At 43.2% G+C, this 20865-nt stretch overlaps 2 protein-coding genes across 4 annotated transcripts in view; one reads left to right on the forward strand and one right to left on the reverse strand.

Annotated features, from left to right (window-relative positions):
* LOC137632988 (18S rRNA (guanine-N(7))-methyltransferase) overlaps positions 1-20865 on the forward strand; it is a 58606-nt gene that overhangs the window by 32230 nt on the left and 5511 nt on the right. The window contains exons 7-8 of one of the 2 annotated variants that reach the window (XM_068365138.1): positions 9320-9423; positions 10002-10162. In XM_068365138.1, the coding sequence (XP_068221239.1) occupies positions 9320-9423; positions 10002-10143 (246 nt within the window). In that variant the 3' untranslated portion in view covers positions 10144-10162. Of the gene's footprint in view, positions 1-9319; positions 9424-10001; positions 10343-20865 lie in introns of those variants that run through there. The other variant, XM_068365139.1, reaches the window with a different exon arrangement.
* LOC137632986 (protein spaetzle 4-like) overlaps positions 12216-20865 on the reverse strand; it is a 91948-nt gene continuing 83298 nt past the window's right edge. For both annotated transcript variants that reach the window (XM_068365137.1, XM_068365136.1), the window contains exon 9: positions 12216-13218. In XM_068365137.1, the coding sequence (XP_068221238.1) occupies positions 12703-13218 (516 nt within the window). In that variant the 3' untranslated portion in view covers positions 12216-12702. The remainder of the gene's footprint in view (positions 13219-20865) is intronic.

The following is a 20865-nucleotide window of genomic DNA, read 5'->3' on the forward strand; positions in this document are numbered from 1 at the left end:
GTAATTTTGAAAGAAATGGGAAAAAACGAAAAAATGGCAATCACAGGAAAATCGAACACATACTTATATATACGCCATATCTGGCTAAAAAAAAAAAATAGGCATGGGTAGCCAGATCATCTAGAAACACTTTCCAACACTATAAAAATATAAGTTTTGCGACACTACTTGCCAATTCCTTACGGTAACATGACTAAGCAAAAAAATGCAAAACAAATAAAAAGGGGCACTCGCGGAAAAATGCCCAACATTCTAATATACTGCATCTCAGATAAAAAAAAAGACATGCACGTGTTAGCCCAACCATCAAGGCACACTTTCTAACACATAAACATGAAAAAAAAATCAATAATATACGGCAATTCCTTACTACGTAGTAAATTTTTACAAATATTGAAAAAAAAACAGAAATTGGCAACCGCAGTTAAATACCCAATATACCAATAACTACGTCGTATCTGACAAAAACAAAATCACGCATGGGTAGCCAGATCATCTAGACACACTTTCCAACACTAAAAAAGCAAAAGTTTTACGACACTATTTGGCAATATCATACGGAAAAATGACTTGGCAAAAAAATGAAAAAGGGGCACTCGCGGTAAAATACCCGACATTCTAATATACGGCATCTCAGATAAAAAAAAAGACATGCACGTGTTAGCCCAACCATCAAGGCACACTTTCTAACACATAAACATGAAAAAAAAATGAATAATATACGGCAATTCCTTACTACGTAGTAATTTTTACAAATATTGAAAAAAAACAGAAATTGGTAACCGCAGTTAAATACCCAATATACCAATAACTACGTCGTATCTGACAAAAACAAAGTCACGCATGGGTAGCCAGATCATCTAGACACACTTTCCAACACTAAACAAGCAAAAGTTTTACGACACTATTTGGCAATATCTTACGGAAAAATGACTTGGCAAAAAAATGAAAAAAAATGAAAAAGGGGCACTCGCGGTAAAATGGTCCTCGTGGTGATGAACGATATTTTAACTAAAAAAAAAATCATGCACATGGTAGCCAAACAATCCACCAAGACTTTCCACAACTGATAACCTATACAAGTTGCACCATTCTACGACAATTTCATAATACGTAATAACTTTGATAATTAGGCAAACTACCTTAGAAGGGTAAACTCGGTCGCGCTCGACCCCGACGCGTCTCAGAAATCTGGGAAGGAGTACAGCTACAGCAATGCACATCTGGACACTACTAGAGCGTGTAGGGGAGACACCTCCTACAGGTCGATCACCCACAAATTCAGTCACGGGGGTGAGTCACGTGAGAAAAACATGTTATTTTTTGACGCTCGGGGTCGCGAACGACCCATCGTACCTATCCAGGGTTAAGTAAGTTTAGGGACATTTTGTAGTTTCCTTTTGATTATGTTTATTACGGGTTAAGAACGGGTGTAAGAAATGAGTTAGCAGCTAGAGTGGATATGAATGTGTTGAGGTGGTTTGGCCATGTTGAGAGAATGGAAAATGGCTGTCTGCTAAAGAAGGTGATGAATGCAAGAGTTGATGGGAGAAGTACAAGAGGAAGGCCAAGGTTTGGGTGGATGGATGGAGTGAAGGAAGCTCTGGGTGATAGGAGGATAAATGTGAGAGAGGCAAGAGAGCGTTCTAAAAATAGGAATGAATGGCGAGCGATTGTGACGCAGTTCCGGTAGGCCCTGCTGCTTCCTCCGATGCCTTAGATGACTGCGGAGGTAGCAGCTGTAGGGGATTCAGCATTATGAAGCTTCATCTGTGGTGGATAACGGGGGAGGGTGGGCTGTGGCACCCTAGCAGTACCAGCTGAACTCGGTTGAGTCCCTTGTTAGGCTGGGAGGAACGTAGAGAGTAGAGGTCCCCTTTTTTGTTTTTGTTTCATTTGTTGATGTCGGCTACCCCCCAAAATTGGGGGAAGTGCCTTGGTATATGTATGTATGTATGTACTGCCAATTACCAAAGTAACTGAAAGTATAAATTTTGGTGCTCATGCTTCAAGTGATTCACTCCTGGTGTCTTCTTCATTACCATTTATTGTTTTAAATGTAAAGGATAATAGTTTGTATTTTGTGTAAGAACAAATTACCATATTTTTCTTAAGTAATTTGTATTTTTCCTAAATATACAAACCAGAATCCTTTTACTCATTAATTTCCCACCTTAAAGAAAGCCCCAACTGCTATTTAAGTGAGTTGTTACCGAGCCAGCACAGGGGTGGTCGCCTCCCCACAATTATCACATAACTATCCTGTCAGTCATTTAACACCTTGTTATAAGTTCTTAATTGCCATATCATTCTCCTATGTCCAGGGCTCTGGTTTGTATAGTCAGGAAAAATGTAAACGACTTTTAGAAATTTTTCATTTTTCAATATTAATCTTACCCGATGATCATGTAGCTGTCAACTCCGTTGCCCGACAGAAATCTACGGTCGGGATACGCCAGCGATCGCTATACAGGTGGGGGTGTACTCACCAGCGCCATCTGTGGTCAGGTACTCCAGTACTTCTTGTCAACAAGACCTCAATTTTTCCTCTGTCGTGCCACCGGCAAGACCTACATGGATACGCTGTTGATTTTGGAGTCTTTTGTTCACAATTTGGTGAAGTATTTGCTCTGAAATTTAGCCTTCGCTGTACAGGAAGCTTTAGCCTTAGCTTAGCAAGCTTTTGGTATTAATTTGATTCATTGGTTAACGATCTTTGCTTTACTTTGGAATTCCCCCTTTGACTACTTCTAAAAATTCAAGATGTCTGACCATTCCCAAGTTCCTAAATACAGGCGATGTAGTGTTAGGACTTGTAATAGGCGTCTTCCGAAGGCCTCTGTTGATCCTCACACCGTATGTTCCAATTGTAGGGGAAAATCCTGTCAATTGGAAGATCGATGTGGGGAATGTGCTGGGCTTTCGGAATTCGATTTTAATGAATTCCTCAGATATACTCGTAGGTTAGAGAAGGAGAGAGATAGGAGGAGTTCTTCTCGCTCTTTGGATATTTCCTCTCCCCATGCCCCTCAACCTTTTCCTTCCCCTGTGGTGGTGACCCCCGAACCTGCTACGAGTGCTCAGCCTGCAATGGCTGATATGTTGCGTGCCATTCAGGCTCTCGGTGATAAGGTGGAGTCATTGGTTAGTGACCGCAATCAGCTCCTGGCAGATGTCAGAGAGCTGAAAGCGAAGAGTGCAGTGGGAAGTGTTAGTGCTAGTGCTGTGCATAGTGTCAGTGTCAGTGTTGCGCATGAGGATGCATCTGTGCGTGCCAGTCGTCCTCCCAGTCCGGGACCTCTTGCAAGCTCCCAAGCCCAGGGGAGAAGCAATGTCGAAGGACCAAAGGGTTCGGCAGGCCTTGATCGGCGCACAGATGTATCCTCAGTGGTTGCGGACGTATCTGCTAAGGATCGTCCCTTCCACTCCCAGACGAATGAGCCCTTACATTCCTCGTCTGTGGAAGAGGTTTCCAGGAGGAAACGGTGGACTAAGGTCTCACGACCGCTCAAGCGTAAAGTCCCTTCCGAGCTAGTCCAACGGCCCAGGTGTAGCCACTGGGTCAGTTCGGACTCGCCGCAGTCATCTGATGACTGCACACCTCCCAAGAGAGGTAGAGTGGTCCCTCAACAGGCCTCTGCTCCAACCACAGTAGACCCTAAGTGGTCCATGCTGCAGACTATGCAGTCTCAGCTTGCGGCTTTTATGCAGGAGTATCATGCAGAGAAGGTTAACACCCCTCCTCCTGTGAGAGCTCCTCCACCGTTGCGCAGTCCTCACTGCCAGACGCATGTTCGTGCTGCACCTTCTGCTTACATGCGTGAGCTGCCGCATCGGGAGTTGCCGGGTTCCAGCACTATGCGGCATTCTCCTCAGCCTATGCAGCATGCTCTGCAGACCTTACAGCATGCTCCGCATACCATGCAGCATGAGCCGCATTCCATGCAGCATGAGCCTCATTCCATGCAGCATGAGCCTCATCCCATGCAGCATGAGCCGCATACCATGCAGCATGAGCCTCATACCATGCAGCATGAGCCGCATCCCATGCAGCATGAGCCGCATGCCTTACAGCATGCTCTGCATACCACACCGCATGCTCCTCAGCCCACCGCAGACCCTCCCTCTCACCGGCCCTCTGCTTTTGTTGTTGCCAGCTCACAGTCTGTCCAGCAGAGGCATGTTGATGGATCCGCAGGTACGCATGCACCCGTTCTGCAGGATTCAGCCGTTCAGCGGCCTTTGCCTCTTACAACTCACCTGTCGGGTGAGGAGGTTTCTGAGGATGAAGCTGCTCATCTAGATGATCCTCACTCTGATGTTGAAGGACACAAGTCTTCGCCACCCTCCTTAGACTTTCGCAAAGTCCTTGCTTTGTTCAGAGAGTTGTACCCTGAACACTTTGTGTCTGCAACCCCTCGTTCTCCTCCCTCCGAGTTTGCTCTGGGCATGCAGACTACCGCGCCTGCCTTCACCAAGCTTGTTCTCGCCAGATCATCAAGGAGAGCTTTGAGGGTTATTGGGGATTGGTTGCAGTCCAAGAAGCAACTAGGAAGGACCTCTTTTGTGTTTCCTCCTCCCAAGCTGGCTTCTAAGTCGGGCGTCTGGTATGCCACGGGAGAGGAACCTGGCTTGGGGGTTCCTGCCTCTGCCCAGGCCGACTTCTCAAGTCTGGTTGACTCTCCCCGCAGGTCGGCTATGAGACGTTCGAAGATCTGCTGGTCCTTTTCAGATCTTGATCACTTGTTTAAGGGAGTCTTTCGTGCCTTCGAGATATTCAACTTCCTCGATTGGTGTCTGGGAGCCTTAAGCAGGAAGACTTCCCCTTCTGACAAGGACTCAGCCATGCTGATCATGTCCAGCATGGACAAGGCAATACGGGATGGGTCCGGCGAGCTTGCGGCTTCTTATGTATCAGGGGTCCTCAAGAAAAGAGAACATCTGTGCTCCTTCTTATCTGCTGGTATCACCCCTTGCCAGAGGTCAGAGTTGCTGTTTGCTCCTCTTTCCAAGTGTCTGTTTCCGGAGGAGTTAATTAAGGAGATGGCTGCCTCTCTTCTCCAGAAGGATACGCATGACCTCATGGCTTCTTCTGCACGTAAGGCTAAGACCTTACCTTCCGTGCCTAAACCTTACCGCCCCTTAGCAGTTGATACACCTGCTTCCAGGTTCATCCCGCCCTTTCGTGGCAGAACCTCCAGCAGAGGAGGTACCCGTGCGGACAGTCACCGTGGCAAGTCCAAGAAGGGGTCCAAGTCCACAAGAGGCAAAGTTTGACTGCCTTCCTCTCCAGACAGCTGTAGGAGCCAGACTCAAGACCTTCTGGCAAGCTTGGGAGAGCAGAGGTGCAGACGCTCAGTCTGTGAAGTGGCTGAGGGAGGGATACAGAATTCCGTTCTGCCGCAATCCCCCTCTAGCTACATCTCCCATCAACCTCTCTCCCAACTACAAGGAGAAGGACAAGAGGCTAGCGTTGCAACAAGAGGTGTCGCTCTTGCTACAAAAGGAGGCAGTGGTCATAGTCCGGGACCATCAATCCCCGGGCTTTTACAACCGTCTCTTCCTGGTAGCCAAGAAGACAGGAGGTTGGAGACCGGTGCTGGACGTCAGTGCGCTCAATGCTTATGTCACCAAGCAGACGTTCACGATGGAGACGACGAAGTCGGTCCTAGCAGCGGTCAGGCAGGAGGACTGGATGGTCTCGTTAGACCTGAAAGACGCATACTTTCACGTCCCCATCCATCCAGACTCCCAACCTTTCCTGAGGTTCGTCTTTGGAAAGGTTGTGTACCAGTTCCAAGCCCTGTGCTTTGGCCTAAGCACGGCACCTCTTGTGTTTACGCGACTGATGAGGAATATTGCGAAATTCCTTCACTTGGCAGACATCAGAGCCTCCCTCTATTTAGACGACTGGCTTTTAAGAGCTCCCACAAGTCGTCGCTGTCTGGAGAATCTCAGATGGACTATGGATCTGACCAAGGAACTGGGCCTCCTGGTCAATTTAGAGAAGTCCCAGCTCGTCCCATCCCAGACCATTGTTTACCTGGGTATGGAGATTCAGAGTCGAGCTTTTCGGGCTTTTCCGTCGGCCCCAAGGATCAACCAAGCCCTAGAGTGCATCCTGAGCATGCTGAGAAGGAACCGATGCTCAGTAAGGCAGTGGATGAGTCTAACAGGGACACTTTCATCGCTGGCCCTGTTCATCGAGTTAGGGAGACTCCACCTCCGCCCCCTTCAGTATCATCTGGCTGCTCACTGGATCAAGGACATGACGCTAGAGACGGTCTCAATTCCTGTTTCCGAAGAGATGAGGTCTACTCTAACGTGGTGGAAGAACAGCATTCTTCTCAAGGAAGGTCTTTCGTTGGCTGTTCAGACCCCCGACCACCGTCTCTTCTCGGACGCATCAGACTCGGGCTGGGGTGCGACATTGGACGGACAGGAATGCTCGGGAACATGGAATCAGGAGCAGAGGACACTTCACATCAATTGCAAGGAGTTGTTGGCGGTTCATCTGGCCTTAATGAACTTCAAGTCCCTCCAGCTAAACAAGGTGGTGGAGGTGAACTCCGACAACACCACAGCCTTGGCTTACATCTCCAAACAGGGGGGGACTCATTCGAGGAAGTTGTTCGAGATCGCAAGGGATCTCCTCATTTGGTCAAAAGATCAAAGGCTCACGCTGGTAACGAGGTTCATTCAGGGCGATATGAATGTCATGGCAGATCGCCTCAGCCGGAAGGGTCAGGTCATCCCCACAGAGTGGACCCTTCACAAGAATGTTTGCAGCAGACTTTGGTCCCTGTGGGGTCAGCCAACCATAGATCTGTTCGCTACCTCGATGACCAAGAGGCTCCCATTGTATTGTTCTCCGATTCCAGACCCGGCAGCAGTTCACGTGGATGCCTTTCTGCTGGATTGGTCCCATCTCGACCTGTATGCATTCCCGCCGTTCAAGATTGTCAACAGGGTACTTCAGAAATTCGCCTCTCACAAAGGGACACGGCTGACGTTGGTTGCTCCCCTCTGGCCCGCGAGAGAATGGTTCACAGAGGTACTGCAATGGCTGGTCGACGTTCCCAGGACTCTCCCTCTAAGAGTGGACCTTCTGCGTCAACCTCACGTAAAGAAGGTACACCCAAGCCTCCACGCTCTTCGTCTGACTGCCTTCAGACTATCGAAAGACTCTCAAGAGCTAGAGGCTTTTCGAAGGAGGCAGCCAGAGCGATTGCCAGAGCAAGGAGGACATCCACTCTCAGAGTCTATCAATCTAAATGGGAAGTCTTCCGAAGCTGGTGCAAGGCCAATGCAGTTTCCTCAACCAGTACCACTGTAACCCAGATTGCTGACTTCCTGTTACATCTAAGGAACGTTAGATCCCTATCAGCTCCTACGATCAAGGGTTACAGAAGTATGTTGGCAACGGTTTTCCGCCACAGAGGCTTGGATCTTTCCTCCAACAAAGATCTACAGGACATCCTTAGGTCTTTTGAGACCTCTAAGGAACGTCGGTTGTCCACTCCAGGCTGGAATCTAGACGTGGTCCTAAGGTTCCTGATGTCATCTAGATTTGAACCGCTCCAATCAGCCTCTTTCAAGGACCTCACATTAAAAACTCTTTTCCTCGTATGCCTAGCAACAGCTAAAAGAATAAGTGAGATCCACGCCTTCAGCAGGAACATAGGTTTCACATCGGAAACGGCTACATGTTCCTTGCAGCTCGGTTTTTTGGCTAAAAACGAGCTTCCTTCACGTCCTTGGCCTAAATCGTTCGAGATCCCTAGCCTATCCAACTTGGTGGGTAACGAGTTGGAGAGAGTACTTTGCCCAGTCAGAGCTCTTAGGTACTATCTGAAAAGGTCAAAACCCTTACGAGGACAATCAGAAGCCTTATGGTGTGCTGTTAAGAAGCCTTCGCTACCAATGTCTAAGAACGCAGTTTCTTACTACATCAGGCTTCTGATTAGAGGAGCTCATTCTCATATGAAGGAAGAAGACCTTGCTTTGCTGAAGGTAAGGACACATGAAGTGAGAGCTGTGGCTACTTCAGTGGCCTTCAAACAGAACCGTTCTCTGCAGAGTGTTATGGATGCAACCTATTGGAGAAGCAAGTCAGTGTTCGCATCATTCTATCTCAAAGATGTCCAGTCTCTTTACGAGAACTGCTACACCCTGGGACCATTCGTAGCAGCGAGTGCAGTAGTAGGTGAGGGCTCAGCCACTACATTCCCATAATCCCATAACCTTTTTAACCTTTCTCTTGATTACTTTTATTGTTGTCTTTGGGTTGTACGGTCGGCTAAGAAGCCTTCCGCATCCTGGTTGATTTGGCGGGTGGTCAATTCTTTCTTGAGAAGCGCCTAGGTTAGAGGTTGTGATGAGGTCCTTTAGTATGGGTTGCAGCCCTTTATACTTCAGCACCTAAGAGTCGTTCAGCATCCTAAGAGGACCGCTACGCTCAGTAAGGAAGATGTACTTATTAAAGGCAGAGTAATGGTTCAAGTCGACTTCCTTACCAGGTACTTATTTATTTTATATTGTTATTTTGAATAACTAATAAAATGAAATACGGGATACTTAGCTTCTTTGTTAACATGTGTACTGGTCTCCACCCACCACCCTGGGTGTGAATCAGCTACATGATCATCGGGTAAGATTAATATTGAAAAATGTTATTTTCATTAGTAAAATAAATTTTTGAATATACTTACCCGATGATCATGATTTAAAGGACCCGCCCTTCCTCCCCATAGAGAACCAGTGGACCGAGGAGAAAATTGAGGTCTTGTTGACAAGAAGTACTGGAGTACCTGACCACAGATGGCGCTGGTGAGTACACCCCCATCTGTATAGCGATCGCTGGCGTATCCCAACCGTAGATTTCTGTCGGGCAACGGAGTTGACAGCTACATGATCATCGGGTAAGTATATTCAAAAATTTATTTTACTAATGAAAATAACATTTTTCATTGGTAGTTCCTCCTCGTAAGTGATACACAAAGGTTCTTGAATGTGCCCCATAAGAATAGTTATGAAGTTTAGCATTTGACAGTTTAGATGAGATTTCCAATCGGAAGGGAATGTTTTTTCTCTCGTTGATCACCGCACTAGTACTAGTTATTTCTAACCTGTCAATGAGAAGACAGACCTGATGATGTAACATCAATTATGTAATTAAATTTAACCAGACACGAGTTATAAGTAAAAATATTCTATACTGTATGTATGAAAGAAAAGTTTTTTTTTTTTTGTGAATATCGTTTGTGCCAGGTTATATCCAGTGAATGCTAATGTTCATCTAAATCTTATTTTCTGCTAGGCAAAAAAGATCTACCTTGTTTTGATGACTGGAGGGGCTACCCAACTTCCAAAAGCCCTTCAAGAAGAAGGAACAAATCCAATGCAAGCTGTATATCAACGCAGGTAAGTTAAACTTTTCCTGTCTTATATTTGATTAATTAATTACCCTTATTCTCTTGTATTCATTTTCAAGACTCAATTTACTTTCAACGTACAGTACTTGGCTTTGCAATATATTCATACGCACCCACTTTCATAGACAGTGTTCTTTTCCAGATCTTTTGTAATGACTCTGATACCTTTTCAAATGTCACATTTATCTAAAGCTATGATTTTGTGACCACTGTATTTCCTTGTTTAGGTATCTTTGTGTGGCTGAGTAGTATCATTTTGAAGAGTTTATAAACTACTGTACTATTTTAGTGTTCTTTTGGTCACCTTTTTCTAGCAGGAATTTAATTTGTCACAATAAACAAGAGGGCTTATATATGACGGGTTTTTATGACTTTGTTATTCAACTTGTCAGTAACCTTTAGTAAAGTTACTCTGGCATGAACTTTATTATTTAGATATGTTGCGCATGTTTTGCATGTAGTATTAAGAATTAATTTGCATGCCTTGAAGTATTGTGATGCAATACTTCAAGGCATGCAAATTAATTCTTAATACTTACGTATCATGTTTATTTATTTTTGAAACAGGGAACAACTGAAAAAGATTCGCTCAGGGAAACTGTCACGCCATGATTGGATTGTGAAGAAGAAAGAGAGAAGAAGAAAACAAGGGAAAGAGGTCCGATCTGATTCAAAATATACAGGGAGGAAAAGAAGTGGCAGATTTTAACAACTGGAGGATTGATTCTGTGAGAATTATTTGTTGTTCTGTAAACAGAATCTAAATAGTATAAGTAGTTTAGAAATCAATTCTTTCACTAAAGGTGCATTTGGTTTTGTAGTTTTCTTATTATGTTAGCGAAAACAAATTATAAGTTGAAATCTTATTGGGGATGTAAAAACAAATAAAAGAAGGATTTGATACTCTTGTTAAAGTCTATTTTTCTTATTTGAAACATTAATAGTGTTAAAATGGCTCAAAATATAGACAGTACTGTTAAAATTTGTACAGTACCATAAAAGCTGTTCCTGATAATTATTGACACCTTCAATTGATATCTTCCTCCACTAGTTCTTCAACATTGACATCTAAACCTCATCCCAAATACTACTACTGTTGATTGCATCCTTCATATTGAAATTCCTCCAAAACCCCTTTACTTAATTTCTTGTTTATATAGCACTAGAAAGAATCGCTCACTTCATTTCCTATCCTAAAGCCCTGTCCACATGATCAAGCAAGCCCGACGGGCAAACAGTGATACCAGACCACAATTGTTAGTAAGAATGAGGGTTAATAACATCAGAAGCGGGAGAACCACAGACAGGGATCTGGCATCATAGTGTTTCCAGATCCCTGCCTTTAGTTTTCCTGCCTCTGACGTCAACCACCCTCATTTTCACTAACTATTGTGGCCTGGTATCACTGTTTGCCCGGTGGGCAAGCTCGATCGTGTGGACAGGGCTTAACACATGCTTTACTACCTTTGTAGAAACTTTTCACTGCTTGCAACAACCTTCCAACTCCATATAACCTCATCACATTCCACATTGCTTCCCTATCAACTTTATCATACGCTTTCTCCAGATCCATGAACGCAACATACACCTGCTTACCTTTTGCTAAATATTTCTCGCATATCTGCCTAAGTGTAAAAATCTGATTCATACAACCCCTACCTCTTCTAAAACCACCCTGTACTTCTAAGATTGCATTCTCTGTTTATCCTTAATCCTATTAGTCAGTACTCTGCCATACACTTTTCCAACTACACTCAACCAATTAATACCCCTTGAATTACAACTCTCATGCACATCTCCCTTACCCTTATATAATGGTACAATACACGCACAAACTCAATCTACTGGTACCATTGACAACACAAAACACACATTGAACAATCTCACCAACCATTCAAGTACAGTCACACCCCCTTCCTTCAACATCTCAGCTCTCACACCATCCATACCAGATGCTTTTCCTAATCTCGTTTCATCTAGTGCTCTCCTCACTTCCTCTCTTGTAATCTCTCTCTCATTCTCATCTCCAGCACCTCAATGCCTGCAACAGCAATTATATTTGCCTCCCTATTATCCTCAACATTCAGCAAACTTTCAAAATATTCCGCCCACCTTTTCTCCTTTTAACAACCTAACATTTCCATCTTTCACTGTCTCTTCAATTCTTTCCAAAACTACTTCTTATTCTCTTCATATGAATGACCCAATCCCTGACCCCACCTCAGGTCAGCTTCCCTCTTTGCCTCACTTACCTTGCGCTTTACTTCCACATTTTTCTCTCTATATCTTTCATACTTCTCTACACTATTACTCTGCAGCCATTCTTCAATCAATTTACTGTATATTATTATTATTATTATTACTATCTAAGCTACAACCCTAGCTGGAAAAGTAATAAACAGTATCCACATTAAAACAGAACATTCATATATAAACTACAGAAAGAGACCTTATGTCAGCCTGTTCATCATAAAAACTACAGAAAGAGACCTTATGTCAGCCTGTTCATCATAAAAACATGTGCTGTCATAAAAACATGTGCTGCAAGTTTGAACTTTTGAATTTCAACCGAGTCAAGTACGTGATCAGGAATATTTTGGTGTTCAGTAGCCACATTGTTTATAAAATTTAAATAAAACTGACATATACTGTACATAACTTCTTGAATGTTATGATTATCATAAGTGGCAGTAGTCTACATAAACCGTAATCTAAAACTCGCATAAATACCTGGGAGGCATGAAAATTTCAGAAGTCTGTGTAATCTTTATTTTTCAAAAATTTTGTAATATATTTGTACAGTAATTAAACAAGGTAAGATGTATGTCAAATGGTAAAAAGTTGTAGCCTAGATAGCTAGTAAACACTTATCATACAAATTGAGTACACAGTATTTGTAGAGTGAGCACATTACTAATTAGATATAGTGCTTAATGATAACAATAAATAATTAAATATTATATAATGGAAGCCAAAGATATATATATTTTTTTTTAGATTTTCTAACATTTAAACAAAAATTTGGAATATAATTAAGTACATATAGAAAACAAGTTGAGTACTTTGTTACTCAAGAAAAAACAATAAAGAAAGTGAGATTGTAACAAATAGTAATAGCAAACTAGATAGTTTGTATTTCATAATTATTTAAATATGATAAATTCAAGTAAATTAAAAATCCTCGCTAAAAGCTCTCGGAAGACCCATCAAGAAGATAATCTTTCGTCTTCTCGCATTATCCAATTACCAGCATTGGATGATATATGAATCACACCTCCGGGTTGCTTCTAGGTATGCGGGATAGAGGAAAGGGATGAACATTTGCAAACATATGTGAATAATGAGAGAAATTGTAATAATAATGGGGAGTTGCTACATCCAGTGTGCCAAGGGTAGTGGATTCGTGTTGCTCTGTAATGGTTTTAGGCTGAGGCCGAGATGTAGCTCTGGGACTTGTGATGTGAGACGAAGGTCTCGGAGGCAGCCGTGGCCTCCGCTGTGGAGGAATATTGACCATGCGCGCTCCTGATTTCACTCTGTAAGTCTGTGGTCTTGTTTGTTTGCTTGTCCTCCTCTGATAATGAATGGGCGCATCATCGTCATAGTCACTATTGTTACTCATTTTTCCCTTTCCATTTTCATCATTTTCCTCTTCATCTTCCTTCTCTTCAGCATTCACTTCAGACAAGGTAGAATAGCTTCCGTACATATCATCGTCATCCTCTTGATCATAATCATCGTTTTCTTGAAGATCATCATTTTGTTGAAGATCATCATCTTGGTCCTGTTGAGAAAAGAAAATAATCAAAAGTATCTGTTGCCCTTAATAATGTTATCACTGAGATTTTTATTCTAATTTATATTAGGACACGAGAACAGGAAAAGCACCTGGTATGGATGGTGTGAGGGCTGAGATGTTAAAAGCAGGGAGTGTTAGTGTACTGGAGTGGTTGGTGAGATTGTTTAATATATGTTTTATATTGTCTATGGTGCCACTGGACTGGGTGTGTGCATTTGTGTGTGTGTGTGTGTTTGTTCCGCTATACAAAGGTAAGGGAGATGTGCATGAGTGTTGTAATTCTTGTTAAAAGAAGGGGGTGTGACTACTGGAGTGGTTGGTAAGATTGTTTAATATGTTTTATATTGTCTATAGTGCTAGTGGACTGTGTGTGTGTTTGTTCCGCTATACAGAGGTTAGGAGATGTCCATGAGTGTTGTAATTCTAGGGGTATTAGTTTGCTGAGAGTGGTTGGAAAAGTTTTTGATAGAGTGCTAATTAATAGGATTAAGCATAAAACAGAGGATGCAATTTTAGAAGTGCAGGATAGGTTTAGAAGAGTTAGGGAATGTATGAATCAGATTTTTCAAGTTAGGCAGATATGCAAGAAATATTTAGCAAAAGTAAAGGATGTATATGTTGCATTTATGGATCCGGGGAAAGCTCATAATAAAGTTGATAGGGAAGCAATGCAGAATGCGATGAAGTTATATGGAATTGGTGGAAGGTTGTTCCAAGCAGTGAAGAGTTTATACATAGGCAGTAAAGTATGTTAGGATAGGAGATGAAGCGAGTGGTTTCCAGTGAGATTGTGGCTCGGACAGGGATGCGTAATTTGCTTGTTGATGGAACTGTAAGAGGTGAATGCTCAAGAGCTTGGTCGAGGATTGAAACTGATAGATGAGAGTGATCAAGAGTGGGAGGTGACTCAGTTGTTGTTTGCAGATGATACGGTATTGGTTGCAGACTCCGAGGAGAAACTGTGTCAATTAGTGACAGAGTTTGGGAGGGTGTGTGAGAGAAGGAAGTTGTAAGTTAATGTGGGTAAAAGTAAGGTTATGAGACATACAAGAAGGGAGGATGGTGCTAGATTGAATGTCATGTTGAGGAAGTAGATCAGTTTAAGTACTTTGGTTATGTTGTTGCTGCAATTGTGGAAGCAGATGTACATCAGATAGTGAATGAAGGATGTAAAATATTGGGGGTAGAGAAGGGAGTGATTGTTGCTGGAAGTGGTGTTGTGGAAGCAGATGTGCATGATAGAGTGAATGAAGGATGTAAAGTGTTGGTGGTAGTGAAGTGAGTGGTAAAGAATAGATTGTTAGGCGTTGTGGGAATGAAAGTGACGGAGAGACAAATTGAACGTGTTCAATAGGAAGTGTTTGAGGAGTATGGCCGGTGTATCTCGATTGGATAAGATTAGGAACAAAGTAATTAGGGTGAAAACAGGTGTGAGAAATGCATTAGCAGCTATAGTGGATATGAATGTGTTGAGGTGGTTTGGCCATGTAAAGAAGGTGGAAATTGGTCATTTGCTGAAGAAGGTGATGAATGCAAGAGTTGATCGGAGAAGTACAAGAGGAAGACCAAGGTTTGGGTGGATGGATGAAGTGCAGAAAGCCCTAGGTGACAAGGGGATAGATGTGAGAGAGGCAGACGAGCATACTAGAAGTAGGAATAAATGAAGAGCGATTGTGATGCACTTTAGATAGGCGCTACTGCTATCTTGGGTCATCTTGGTGACTGCTGAGGTAGCAGCAGTAGGGAAGACAGCATATGAAGGTTCATTTGTAATAGAAAATGGGGGAGGGTGGGCTGTGGCACCCCAACAGTACCAAGCAAACTTGGCAGGGTCCCTTGTCAGGCAAAGAGGAACGCTAAAAAATAAATCCCCTTTTGTTTCTTTTTTTTTTAAGTCGGCTACCTTCTAAAATTGGGGAAGTGCCATGGTAGATGGATAGATAGATTGTCATGCAAACTGATAGAGCTGAGGTAACTGTATGCAACCAAAGTATTAACAGAAGCAAAAGCAAATATCCATTATTGAATAAAAAAACAAAAAACTAGTAATCTAAGAATACTTATTAAGACCAAAAATACTGAAAGGGTTCTCAGAATTATGAAAATAACAGAACAAATATGAGCCAGATATATAATATTACTAAATACAGCAGCCAATGGGGTAGGATCCCAATGCTCTCATTTATCCTAGGACTAGTGGGAAAGGAAAGATTGCAGAAAACAATGACTTTCTTGAAAATATGAAAGCTAGTCAAGGAAATCAGAAGCAGCGACAAAGTTGCTACCATACCCAGATCTCCATTCACTAATACTATCAGGAGTAGAGATACATACATACATACATACATACATATACCAAGGCACTTCCACCAATTTTGGGGGGTAGCGGACATCAACAAAGAAACAAAAAACAAAAAGGGGACCTCTACTCTCTACGTTCCTCCAGCCTATCAAGGGACTCAACCGAGTTCAGCTGGTACTGCTAGGGTGTCACAGCCCACCCTCCCACATTATCCACCACAGATGAAGCTCCATAATGCTGAATCCCCTACTGCTGCTACCTCCACGGTCATCTAAGGCAGCAGCAGGGCCTACCGGAACTGCGTCACAATCGCTCGCCATTCATTCCTATTTCTAGAACGCTCTCTTGCCTCGCTCACATCTATCCTCCTATCACCCAGAGCTTCCTTCACTCCATCCATCCACCCAAACCTTGGCCTTCCTCTCGTACTTCTCCTATCAACTCTTGCATTCATCACCTTCTTTAGCAGACAGCCATTTTCCATTCTCTCAACATGGCCAAACCACCTCAACACATTCATATCCACTCTAGCCTATCAAGGGACTCAACCGAGTTCAGCTGGTACTGCTAGGGTGTCACAGCCCACCCTCCCACATTATCCACCACAGATTTAGCTCCATAATGCTGAATCCCCTACTGCTGCTACCTCCGCGGTCATCTAAGGCAGCAGCAGGGCCTACCGGAACTGCGTCACAATCGCTCGCCATTCATTCCTATTTCTAGAACGCTCTCTTGCCTCGCTCACATCTATCCTCCTATCACCCAGAGCTTCCTTCACTCCATCCATCCACCCAAACCTTGGCCTTCCTCTCGTACTTCTCCCATCAACTCTTGCATTCATCACCTTCTTTAGCAGACAGCCATTTTCCATTCTCTCAACATGGCCAAACCACCTCAACACATTCATATCCACTCTAGCTGCTAACTCATTTCTTACACCCGTTCTCACCCTCACCACTTCGTTCCTAACCCTATCTACTCGAGATACACCAGCCATACTCCTTAGACACTTCATCTCAAACACATTCAATTTCTGTCCCTCCATCACTTTCATTCCCCACAACTCCGATCCATACATCACAGTTGGTACAATCACTTTCTCATATAGAACTCTCTTTACATTCATGCCCAACCCTCTATTTTTTACTACACCCTTAACTACACCCAACACTTTGCAACCTTCATTCACTCTCTGACGTACATCTGCTTCCACTCCACCATTTGCTGCAACAACAGACCCCAAGTACTTAAACTGATCCACCTCCTCAAGTAACTCTCCATTCAACATGACATTCAACCTTGCACCACCTTCCCATCTTGTACATCTCATAACCTTACTCTTACCCACATTAACTCTCAACTTCCTTCTCTCTCACACTCTTCCAAATTCTGTCACTAATCGTCCAAGCTTCTCTTCTGTGTCTGCAACCAGTACAGTATCATCCGCAAACAAAAACTGATTTACCTCCCATTCATGGTCATTCTCGTCTACCAGTTTTAATCCTCGTCCAAGCACTCGAGCATTCACCTCTCTCACCACTCCATCAACATACAAGTTAAACAACCACGGCGACATCACACATCCCTGTCTCAGCCCCACTCTCACCGGAAACCAATCACTCACTTCATTTCCTATCCTAACACATGCTTTACTACCTTTGTAGAAACTTTTCACTGCTTGCAACAACCTTCCACCAACTCCATATAACCTCATCCCATTCCACATTGCTTCCCTATCAACTCTATCATACGCTTTCTCCAGATCCATAAACGCAACATACACCTCCTTACCTTTTGCTAAATATTTCTCGCATATCTGCCTAACTGTAAAAATCTGATTCATACAACCCCTACCTCTTCTAAAACCACCCTGTATTTCTAACATGAGAAAATAATTCACTGTTCAAAGGAAATACAGTAATAAATCAGAGCAGAGATATGAAAGAAGCAATATGGGAGGTTGTGACATTGCCAAGAGAATACATGGAAGTATTGTAGACGGTCATTGTTGAAAAGGAAAAGTGAATGGGTTGCTGAGGATCAATACCAGAATTGGGGAAGGATAGTTATTTTGCAATGGAAAAAATATAAAGCAACTGAATAACAATTTAATTGTTTCTGAGGAAAGTCAAGCTTTCAAAAGTAACCCAGAGAGATTCTCCCAAACTCTTGAAAGATAATAGAATAATCAGTAAGATGAAGTTTTCCTGTAGATATCAGATTGAAGAAATTAAACCATACAGGTTTCCAAGAGAACTGGTATGTACAGATTTAAGTTAAAAAAAAAAAAAAAAGGTATTTGTTCGCACACAAAACAAACCCTCGACCCTTTCATAGGAGAATGATAACTGTGGTACTGGAATATGGCAATTAAAATAAAATTATAACAAAGTAACAACTGGTTGGCAGTTACCTCCCAGTGGCGGTGAGACAACCCCCCTCACAAAATAAGTTTGCCAAACCTCCAGCCAGCATTTTTTTTTTCTTTCTTTCCAATGTGTTTATGATTTGTGTGTTTTGAAGGGGTTTTCGGGGAGTGTCAATGCCTTCGAGTAAGAAGTGATCATTCCCCTTCGGCTTTACTCCAGAAGATTCAGCAGTAAACAAGGGCTTCTTGTGATGAGTGTGTATTGGTAGCCTTTTGGATACGTCCCTGCCTAGTGGTCAGATATGCTGGACTTTGAGACGCATCTTAAGTTAGTTGGTCGTGGCAAACATAATTGTTGTGCCCTTCATGTCATCCTTGAGATTGCTTAAGCTCAACCTCTCACTCTAACACTGATACTCCCTTTTTCTACTCTCCCATTCAGTTGAGAGCGGTGCCCTTAACCTTGACAATCCTCGAGGTGGGGGAGTTCTTCCAGTTTCCTTGGGAAATGAGTTTTTTTTTTTCTTCCTGAGGGGAGTCTTTCCTTAGGACTTCGAGGTTGATGTCTGTGGAGAGGCCAACCCAGGAGCAGGCCCTTCCAGAGAAGTTATAAAGTCTTCAGGGATATTCGCTTTGTCTCTTGACTTATCCAGGGACCTTCGGGAGACTTGTCTCACAGGCAGTCTTCCCTTTGGAAGTGCTCTGCCCCTTCAGAGGATCTCATACTTGTAAGGATCAACTAACGAATGCAGATAAGTTTTTCAGCTAAAAGCTCATGGCATTGCCCCCTCTGGAGGGCTCCTCCAGAGCATTAGCACCTCAAGGCGTGGTGGCAACGTTGCTGCAGCCTTACCAGATCCTTCCTCTTCGGAGGAGGATCTTAAGGCCTCAGGCGTCCTTCTTCCAGATTGTCTTGGAATTTCTACACCTTCTTACATTTGCCTCCAGTCTCTTTGGAGAAGCCTGCGTAGTATCCAGTCCACCTTCGGACAGCTCCTCATGTCTGAACCTTAGCCCTCTCTTTGTTATCAACAAGGGCATTTGTCAACAGATGTAGGGTTTAGACACTCAGCCGATGATGGAACCAGGGAAGCACTGGCGCCCATTAACCTCAAGAGTGGACTTTGTATGGTTCTGATGAGTATTCCGAGAGATCTGCACTTCTACCAGACCAATTGGGCCTGCCTTGCAGCCAGAGATTCCCCGGATCGCTAGAATCTCCTCGGCATCTCAGGGAGGAATTTTCAAATGTCTTATTGCAGAGGGAAATGATTCGCAAACTTTGCGAATCGGATGTATGAAATTCCTCCAGGAATCACCACTGGCGTAAATCATGCCAAGCATTCTTTTCAGTCTTTGGCATCATAGGAGAGGGTCATTTCTTGGAGCCTCCAATCGGGGAAGACGCAGTTCAGAGTCAGGTTTGAAAAGGCCATCGTAAGATCAAGGACCAGATGAGAATACAGATTCCTGCTCAGAGCCTGTAATGGAGGTCTATCGCTGGTCTATAGAACCAGGTCTTTAATATTGAGCCATCGTCAGCAATACGTGCCTTGGACAAGACTATCATCTTCAAAAGCTCCCTTCCCTTAAGAGAGCTCCAGACTGACTGTTAAATTAACTAAGGACAGGAGCCTCGTCCTCAGAACAGTCCTTTGTGCCGATATCGGCGGAACAGGTGGCATAGTCACTGCTTTTACATTCCCAATTTCGGGAGATGAAGCCAAGTCTCGTCCTCCTTCATACCCGGTATCGCGGGTCAGAAACCAGAATCAGTCAACACATGAATCCAGGTTTTCCTCCTTCCTGACTGCAAACCAGGAGAAAGTAACCAATGATCTGATTTGGTTACTCAAGCAACTGTATAGTAACTAGTTTCTGAGTTTTCTCCATTAACATGATCAAAGTGTTGGCAGTTTTTTTATATAGTACTGTATAGGTAACTTGACCTAAGAGGTTCATTAGTCTTATGTTTTTATGTTCTGGTACCAAGTCCTGGGGGGCCATACGGTTCCTATCTCAAAGAGGTTTTAAAAAAATAGGTAAAATCATGAGTTTTGAAAAATAATTTAAATTCTATATAAATACACAAAACTGACTTTTAATAACAATACGATTTCAGGGAAGCTAGAAACTTGGCTGTTGAAATTTATAGAGATGCCCATAATTACTGGCAGGTAGCAGGGAAACTCTGTTCCCTACAAGGTCAATGCGTAGTCACTTTGACCTTCTCTTAAGGGCTTGAGGGATGGAATAGGCAGGGAGTATAACTTGAAGGACCTTGGTTTGTATAGTTAGGAATTATTCAATTACTTTAACAAAAATTTAGATTTGTTCCTACATGGATACAAGCCCTCATCCATTATAATATAGGAGACTTCTTAGATGGGAGGAAGTCTCTGTAACCAAACTAGTTAATTTAAGATGCCAGGATGTCAAACAATGCACCTCCTATGATCTTAAATTCAGGTGATAGGGCTAGATTTCTATCATTAGACACTGTCATGGAGGAACCTATATCCCCAAGGGATATGATGTCTTCAATCATCCAGGTACCTCAGAAGCTGAATCCCTTTGGCAAGCGGCCAACCAGATACAAGTGTGAATACTCGAGAGAATACTACGGGGGCGGTCAACAGGACAAAGCACAGTACTTTCAACTGGAAGCCCTCCCCCTTGAAGATGAAGCAGTGGAATTTTCTTGACTGATGGACTGGGATCTGGAAGTATGCATCTCTCAGGTCCAGAGAGAGCATCAAAACTTTCTTCCAGATGGCCTCTTACAGTGCTCGTTCAAGGTAGAGATGTCGATTACGAGTCTCCAACCCCCAGTTGACTGTAAAAACCTGGAGACCTGTCCAGGACCACTTGTAGTGTGCCTTTTTTTAACAATTTCTGTACTTAAGACTGAATAATTTGGATTTTGGGCGAGTTCGGTTGGTATGTTGACAACATCGTTGGA

Source organism: Palaemon carinicauda, chromosome 42 (assembly GCF_036898095.1).
Source record: "Palaemon carinicauda isolate YSFRI2023 chromosome 42, ASM3689809v2, whole genome shotgun sequence".
NCBI lineage: Eukaryota > Metazoa > Arthropoda > Malacostraca > Decapoda > Palaemonidae > Palaemon > Palaemon carinicauda.